This window comes from Artemia sp. Qi Xiang Cuo, chromosome 6 (assembly GCF_049724085.1).
Source record: "Artemia sp. Qi Xiang Cuo chromosome 6, ASM4972408v1, whole genome shotgun sequence".
Taxonomy (NCBI): domain Eukaryota; kingdom Metazoa; phylum Arthropoda; class Branchiopoda; order Anostraca; family Artemiidae; genus Artemia; species Artemia sp. Qi Xiang Cuo.
Window position 1 is genome coordinate 50,792,416 of NC_142799.1, and position 8,959 is coordinate 50,801,374.

An 8,959-nucleotide genomic window follows, 5' to 3' on the forward strand; every position below is an offset into this window, starting at 1 on the left:
TAACCGCAAACAGATGCCATTCAAGACCTGAATTCATGTTTTATTTGAACACAAATTTAGAGGGAAAAGAAGTATAGTTGATAATTTACTTAGGACATAAATTAAATAGAACCATTACAATTAGTGTATGCTAAAGCACATTATTAGGACTTTGTTTTATCATGTCAAATTGCTTTAGTCCTTGTTTTTCTTCTAATTACAGTTTGCAAACTAGGTTAAGCCTAATATTTAGGAGCACTAATAGGGCCAAACTCTAACAAATGCTTGGATATTTGCAAGAAAAGTTGTAAAAAATACAGATTTCTTATTTTTAAAAGGCAAAAAATATTGATTGTTTTATGTAGCAAAGAATTTCGTAAATATGAAAATGTTAGATGACAGATATGTAGCTAAGTGATTCACTAGCTTATTGGAATGATAATTCTGGATGTGATCAGGGAATATTTTTTTATTAGTTACAAGTTAAGTTTCAGCTTTTTTCTAGAAACAGTGATTTTTATAATGCTAAGGGACTCATTAGTAGGACTTTAGTCTATTTTCTTTCATTGGCCATCTACTTAATAGGAATACGTTTTTTCTTTATTTCACAACTACCACTAGGAAGTAGACAGCTCTCAGTGGCGTCGTTTGGGGGGGGGGGCATCTGACCTCTACCGCTAATGATTTGGAGAAAAATTGTTACATAGCCCATGATCCTCAACTCTTCGGATGTGTACTCCTCTTGCCCCCCTGCCCCAAATAAAAACGGTGAAGCTACGCCCCTGACAGCTCTTGCTACAAAATTATCTCCTTTTCAGCCAGACACGCAATCGAAGGGGAACCACAATAGTCGTATAGCCCTTTCTTTTTTATGGGAGATAAGAAGCTTTTGAAAGTTTTTTTTTCTCTGGGAAGAAATTGATTGGCTTGTGGCTTACATGCGTGCTGAGAGGAGGCAAGTCTTGCCCACCCCCTAAGTTTCTATTTTTTCATAACATCCTATAAATTTTGTTAAATCAGTAGGTTCCTTGACTTTTGACAAATTTTTCTCTGCTTTGGCTTCTAAGTTAGTTCTTATGAAATAACACGCCAGCTTGGAGTGTAATATACTTTTAACTAGAACTTTTACCAATGCTTCTTTTAACTTTTTTTTCGACTACAGCTTTGAAATGGAACTTTTCATTGATGATGGTGATGAAAAGGGTTATTAATAGATATGGATTCAGGTTCGGATGTCAAAGGCAGCCTCTGTTTTAAGAGGGGTCCAGGACAATGGAAAAGGGCTATTAGTTGGAATTAGGGTCATAAGCTTTAACAAAAGTATGTATTTGTGTATAATTTTTTGAATTGTGGGCTAGAAGAGTGGCTGCATATATTTTGTGGGGGTAAATCTGCGAAAATTTGTTGGGGTATATGGGTTTGGATTTGTCAGTAGAAATGTGGTACCAAATGCTACGCATTTGGATATTTTTGACCTTGTAGGTGGCAAATTTTAACCCTCCTCCCTGGTGGTATCCATGTTATTTACTTCTGGCTATGTGACTTGTAAATAAATGCAGGATGAGAAGAAGATTGATAGTGATGTAATAGTACCTGATAAAATGAAAGGTGTGCTTTCTGTGACAAGCTTTCATTTCAACTCTTTATTTTGTACCCGTGATGTAATGGCACGCAGGGGCGTAGCTCCAGCATTTTATTGGGGGGCAAGAGGGGTCTACATCCAGAGAGTCAAGGGGGATGTTCTAAACAATTTTTTTTATTATTGGGGGGAGACAATTGCACCCCTTGAAAATTAGTGACTGGCTGAGAGCTACGGTCAGTTTCCGAATTATATTGGTAGATTTAGCTCCTGCACACAATTTTACATTTTGTGCGTATCCACCAATTACTTTCAATTAAGCAGACGGATTCGATGCAAACTGTATGTACTTAGTTTGTGTTTAGCACACCCTATTTCATTGTCGGAAATGACAAAATATTTATAATTCTTATCTCTAAACCGCAAAATTGCTTATTTTTCCAGGAGTCCGACAGTTTTAGTTGAGTCCGAAGACTACGACGGGATTGTTTTGCCGTCCATTGACGACTTATCTGACAAGGCCATAAGTTCAACTGTTTCCGAAGTTTCTGTGTCAGATCCATCGGTATCCGAGCCAGATTCGGATATGGCCACCGTTGATGCTGTATATGTTCGAAACGCAGTCAAAAGCTATGGAGTTGGAAAGAAAAGAACTCACGTTCTCAAATCCCTTGACATGACACTTAGAAAGGGAACCATGTAAGTATTCCTTTTATGTACATCAGCGATATTAAAATCTTAAAGCGTAAATGATTTTAAATGCTACACACAGGTCGTATCCAGGGTGGGGGGTTAGGAGGTTTGACCCCCCATTCCTCCCCCACAATGTTTGTCTGACTCGTAAAAGCGTAACAAAGATTGATATAAACAAATTTGGTACTTGTGCATTATAACTAAACCAGCGCTATACACGAAAAAAGTCAAGTTTGGTTATAATGCTAATAAAATAAAATAAAATAGGATGAAAATATAACAGTTTAGAAACAAATTCGGGTTATACATTTGCAAATTAGGGGGTGGGGGTGGGGGGGGGTAAAGCATTGCGTATATTAAATACGTAACCTCACCTAGGTACCTCCCCCCTAAACTCCAAAAAACTCAATGAGAAACCCCGCTTTGCCATCAATTTATCTAGAAAACACCAGTTTGCCTGCTTTCGTGTCTGGTTTCCTTATACAGTCTATAGCGCTGGTTTAGTTATAATACACAAGTACCACAAATTGTGTATACGTTTTTTGATTTGTTTTCCTATGTAAACCCTCCCCCCTTTCCAAAAAAAAATCCTTGTGTAAAACACCCCCCGAAAAACACCCCCCTGGCTACACAAAGTCAAACTGTTATTTTTCTGGCCTTCGTTTTTTTTCCCATTCAAGTCACTCTTGACGCACATTATCATTAAGACGCCTGAAAATAAAACTTATGTGCATGTTTACTCTTGATAATATATTGTTAAAAATATTCACATTTATTTTCTAGCGGACCTCCTTTCCTAGTACATATAAAGATCTAAGACCCATCCAAGGCCGTACCCAGGATTTTTTTGATTTTTTTTTTTTTTTGGGGGGGGGGGTTACTAAGAAAAAACCTCAAAAACGCATACAAAATTTGTTTATGTCCATTTTTGTTACATTTTACAAGTCAGACAAACATTCCGGGGGGGGGGAGTTGAACCCATGGTTTTTTGCACCCCCCTCCAAAAAATCCTTTAGTAAACACCCCCTTCCCCCTAAAAAAAATCCTGGATACCGCCCTACCGGGGCCAAACAAAAAACAGGTCATCCCGAGTGCAATGGGAAGTGGGAAGGAAGGTTTAAAGGAAATTAAAACTTCATGGGAGGGAGTATAGAGTGATGTGTTAAACAGGCTGTGGCGTAGAAGAAGGGTGCGCAGCTGTTTACCTCAGATGGCTTGGTGCTGCACTGAGTCGTTAGTAGTAGTTTATAATATCCTGCTCTTTATCTTTGTCGTAATTCGATTTTTTTTTACTCTAATTTTCTTTATGTTTGTAATTAAATTTAATTTTTTAATGCAATTGTTGAAGTAGTTTCTAACTTAAATTGAATGTTGGAATATTTCTTAATTTAGTTTTTTTTTTCAAATATGATAAATTGACTTTGCTGATTAGCTTTACGATAGAAATTCTGAGTACGCCCATTAAAAGCATTCAAATTATCTGTTTTTTTATTGCTTTACCCGCTGTGTGCCTACCACCCAGATACTAGGCCGACTTCCTTTTTAAGACTTCTATATATAACTCCAAGTGAAGATTTTTAACCGGTAATTATTCATATTGGGGTATCCTGTCTTATCGGTCGTTGACTAAGTTCTCAACAACTGCGAGTACTACCACTATAGAGGCTTTGGAGGTTATTGCTTGATGGGTTTGGATAATTACTAGTTAACAATTTCCTATGGTATAGTACTACATTATTATATAGTCTGTTTTATGTCCGCAAATGGGAAGATATTTTAAATGATGTGGTACCATCTTGAAATTGTAATATTCTATGCATGTACCTCAGCGAACCAAAAAGAAGAACAAATTGGTGGATAAAATTACGAAAAACAAAATTATGCAAATTATGTGCATAGGCTAACATCATTTGACGAATGCAATATGGAAGGGTCAGTACCAGCGTTGCCAACGGGGTACAATTGTACCGTTTTCGGTACAATTTAGAGGTCCTGGTACAATGCGGTACATTTGAAAATTTATTGGTACAATAGAAATTTTCCGTCACATTTTGGTTTTATTCGCTTTGTATATATGCAGTACAATTTCCATATGTAATTTTTCTTGAATATAATTTAACAGAAAACAAGCAACATCAATTGCATTAAGCAGTGAGAAAATCTACGATGAATGTAAGACTTAGGCCTACTCTCGCCCTAGCACTTTTTCTTAGTTTTCAGCGAAATCAATGAAACATAAGTACCGGCGAGCGTCGCAAAGCGACGCGAGTGGCGAATTTTTAACCTACTGTTCAGATGGCACAAATTAATCTTTTGTTGTACAACTTTGGTCGGAAAACTGGCACAGTTTATCTCAAAGCGTTGGCAACGCTGGTCAGTACTACAGTGAACTAAGTCCATTTTTCGTCTAACGTAACATAATGGTATATCAGGTAAAGCCGAAAGCTGTGCTGAACTGTTATAAAAATGTGTACCCTAAAGGAGCTGGAGCTATTCAGCTCTTTGACTCAGCTCCAAATGGATACTTGGAGAAATCTGGGAGGAAAACACGGAGGGCGTCGAATGATTTTACTCTAACCGGCTGAAGGCCGAGCATGAAGAGATCGGTACCTGCACTACGTGGACCATTGTCCGCTTTCGAAAAAGTTTTTAAAAGTGAAGTATTCAACTCCTAGACAAACCCTTAGACTGTTTTTTTATTCACCAACGTTGGAGCCAGCCTTCTGTTTTGCTTAACAAAAAAAAACAAAAACAAAAAAAAAGGATACAAAAAAGGCCAATGCGAGTTTTTGCTAAATTCTTACGTTAAAAATGTTCTTTTCATTAGGTAGTTTTTCTCAAAACTCGTTTCTAAATTTTTCACTTATGGGGGCTGGGAGGGGAAGCCTTCTAGAGGAGGATTTTAAACATTGTGTCAAGGGTTTTTGACCACGGAGATTTCCAAAAAATTTTGTTTATGCTTCCCAACCTTGTAGATGTAAGTATCAGCTTTCTCAATGAGCTCTTAAACGGCTCTCAACAATGTTTCTGTGCCCCTCTAGTTGTCAAAAAATAAAAATAAAAAAAGAGACGATCAGCGTTTAAAGCTCTTTTTCGAATTTCCTGGAAAATTGATTTCGTAATTAACTTTTACTTTTATGATAAACATAAATAACGCTTATTTTTCCTACATCAAATTTAAATGTTTTTTTTATTAATAGAAAAGAAAATTAATGAAACATTGTCAGTAGTAAAAATTAATGAAAATAAAAGAATTGAAAACACGTTTTGAATCTATTTTGAGATTCAACAACACCTTTTTAGATTTTCACTACCTCTTATTATTTGAAATGTCCGTTCTGGAAACAATTTTAAGTTTTATTTTCATACATTCGGTGAAGAATACACTAAAATTATAATAGCTTGCACCAAGGAGGCTGCTTAAGTTTGGATCAACTTCAAACAATACACATAATATTTAGAAAATGAAGTTTCATTCAAGTTTCAAATAACTATTCTTAAGAATCTAGCTTTTTCGGAAATTAAGCTTCTGTATATCCAACGATTTTTGGAAAATATGAACCAAGCCTGGCTGAGCTCTTCTGTGAAAAGCTATGAAACTATTGGAAAATTACTGCAAATTCTGAGCGAGCAACCAGATCCGTAATGTTGTATTTAGCAAAGATAGATTAGACGTTTGGCTGTAGGTTCATTGGTTTCTTATAATTAATAAAAATTCAAATCGGATTGAGCTTGATTGTTAAATCGCATTTAGCTTTTGATTCCTCAATTTTTTGGATTTTTTTTTGTAGTGTAGGTAGTGTATTGTTTTACTTTGCATCATTACTTTCTGTTTTCAAATCAGTGTGATTTCGAAACCTAGTTACAGCGATACTAAAGCTGAATTCACACACATGCCAAGCTAGACGTCAACCTCTAGATGAAATTATTTTCAACCAATCTCAACTTTTTTCCTTTTTTATAAACCGTACTGATTGGTCCAAAATGATGCAGTTTAAACACATATTTTGCCAGGCACAAATGAGAACGGGACTTAAACGTGATGGTCGGGCAAGGGTATGTTTGCCCGCCAGAATTTCCCTCCTATATAAGCGGTTTTCAAACTGCCGTGTATGATGCTTAGGAAAAACCTAATGGTATAATTAGTACATTAAAGGCCCCTTCACGATGAGATTTTACTAATACAGAGATTTAGCTAGCGCTATTTTGGGGATCAGTTGATGCCAAAGCCGTTCACAATAGATTGCAAGTGTCCAGAACTGGATCAAGCTAAAACTGAAGTTCAGTGGATTTCAATGGACTGTAGTTTCAGAATTTGGCCTTATCCAGAAAGAGAAACCTTAAACAAAAACCAGATAGACAAAAAATTGCAAACGAAAAATAAATAATATCTCAAGAAGAATTGCGCAAGAGAAATTAGGAGTGTATGAGATCTGGGATAAAGACAAATACATAGGGTAATTGTTGTATTAGTGAATTTGTGTTTAAACTATCCGTTGCAAATGGTAAATTTTGATCGCTAGCATCAGTTAATACCGGATTTCGGGACTGAATTTCGGCATTAGTGAAATCTCATTGTGAATGGGATTCACAATAAATTCAACGAGATCTTATCTTTTATTGCAGATCCTTGCTATAAAGGTCTGAGCGCGGATTAAATATCTTCAATGGTTTATGCGCTTGGTATAACTCATTAAAGCAACGTTTTCTGGCGCCAAGTATAAAATAAATAAATGAAGAATATTTCTTTTTTTTAGATATGGCCTGCTAGGTGCCAGTGGTTGTGGCAAGACTACACTTCTTAGCTGTATTGTAGGGCGTCGCCGCTTAGATAGTGGTGAGATCCTTGTATTCGGTGGTGAGCCAGGAACTAAGCAGAGTGGTATTCCAGGCAGAAGAGTTGGGTACATGCCCCAGGTGAGACATTTGTAATAAGTGACTTGACTCAACCCAATAGTTCAGAAAAACAGAATTAGGGAAACAATGAATAATAATTAATGAAATAGTGGGTGAGGGGAAAGAGGCGTCGCTCAAAATCCTACTTTTTTCAGAATCACCCTTTAAAGCCTTTTTTCTAATGTCGGCTCAAATAGTGCCCCTAGGAGTTTCCTAATGTTTTCTTAGTAGGAAAAAAGTCTACTTCCTTAATGTATAAATAATACACTCAAAAATAAAAGTATGATCAAATGTTTCATAAAAAATCGAGGTTGGCCTAAGCTATGCCTGTATTGCAACGGCATTTAAAGCTCTCTAATTATATTTCATCATCATCACTAACTCTCATTATCTCTCTTATTTTTTGTATTCCCTTAAAAAAAATCTTAGAAAAAAGATTGTGGTAGCCTACCCTAAAGCAATGACAAATAAAATGAACAACTTAAATCTCTCTCAAATTGGCACATTTCTGAACGAACAGCTTGAAAAGGCATTGCGTAATATTTTGTGAAACTTATTGCATGTCACACCAGTGTTTATTACCTGCCATATTACCAAAAATTGTGTTGCCACGCTCCTTTCTGGCTACTTACAAATTTACAATATTCCTGTTAGGATTTTTTTTCATGATGGTATGTTAGCTGAGAGCTATCCTCGAGCATGGGTTTGACGGCGTTCTGTGATAGAAGCTTCTTTTTTTCATTGCTACCTCGGGTGTTTTAAGGTTCATTGAATATTTCCGCATCACAAAGTAGCTTCAGTAATCGAACAGTCTACTTAAGAAGTGCGGTTATATCATGAACTAAATAGATACTTGCCGAATTAGTAAAGATTACAAATGCGCTCGCATAAATTTTGTCTGTGGGGAATGAGCTTTCAACTGCTTTGAGGAGGAAGGCAAAGGATTGAAACAACTCCTCCTTTTACAGACGCTGATTCTTCTTTCCGGTGGGAGGGGAATTTAATCTAATTCGAATATGTTAATAGCTAATATTTATGGACTGTGTAGAAACCATTTAATCTATGTGCATGGGGTCATATTCCCCTAACAAGTGGTTGGACGGGATTCTGGTCCCCCCCCAATGGTTTTTGGAAGAAGTTTTGATTCCGAACTCACCAATTGTTTTTCGGGCTTGGGTCCCCGGATTCGTGAACTTTTAGCCCCTCCCCCTCCCAAGAAAAAAAGAGAACTGAGCTTTGTTCATCTATTGAACCACAATAGGAATTGGAATTTCCGTGATACAACTTAATGAATTCACCCTGATCTTTTACCCCTGCCTAGTCTTTTTTATTTTTCAGAATGTTTATTAGTAGAAACTAACTTTCGAGGGACTTTTAATTTATAAAGCGACTAAAATCTAATCATTGCTTTTGGCTATAATTGTAACAGACGAGAAACAAGTTCAAGAGAAATTCACTATGATAGGTATGAAAACTTTACTTTTTTGACAAAAGGAGAGAACAAGCAAACAAGAGAAAATCTGGTATATTTGGTTTGATGAAAGGAAATAATATACTTTTAAAGAGTATCAGCAGTGGCTCCAGGCCTTCAGCAACTGCTGAAATATCTTAGCCAGCAATTATATTATATCTTGGCTCGTCACTGAAAATATCAGACCCGTTTTTCGTCAACTAAATTTATAGATCTTGTCCATAATTTAAACGCATTTTAAGAGCTTAATTTTCGGCTGTTTTGGGCAAACTTAGGGTTCAGAGAGGTCACTGCGGAGTGTAAAATAATAAATTTGGAGATGAAAGGCAGAACTTGGCAGG

General features: G+C 36.4%; 1 protein-coding gene across 1 annotated transcript in view; it reads left to right on the forward strand.

Moving 5' to 3' along the window:
* Window positions 1–8,959, forward strand: part of snu (ABC-type transporter snustorr) — a 106,757-nt gene that overhangs the window by 24,390 nt on the left and 73,408 nt on the right. Inside the window, exons 3-4 of the mRNA XM_089090809.1 lie at window positions 2,003–2,257; window positions 7,009–7,168. Of these exons, the coding sequence (XP_088946935.1) occupies window positions 2,003–2,257; window positions 7,009–7,168 (415 nt within the window). The remainder of the gene's footprint in view (window positions 1–2,002; window positions 2,258–7,008; window positions 7,169–8,959) is intronic.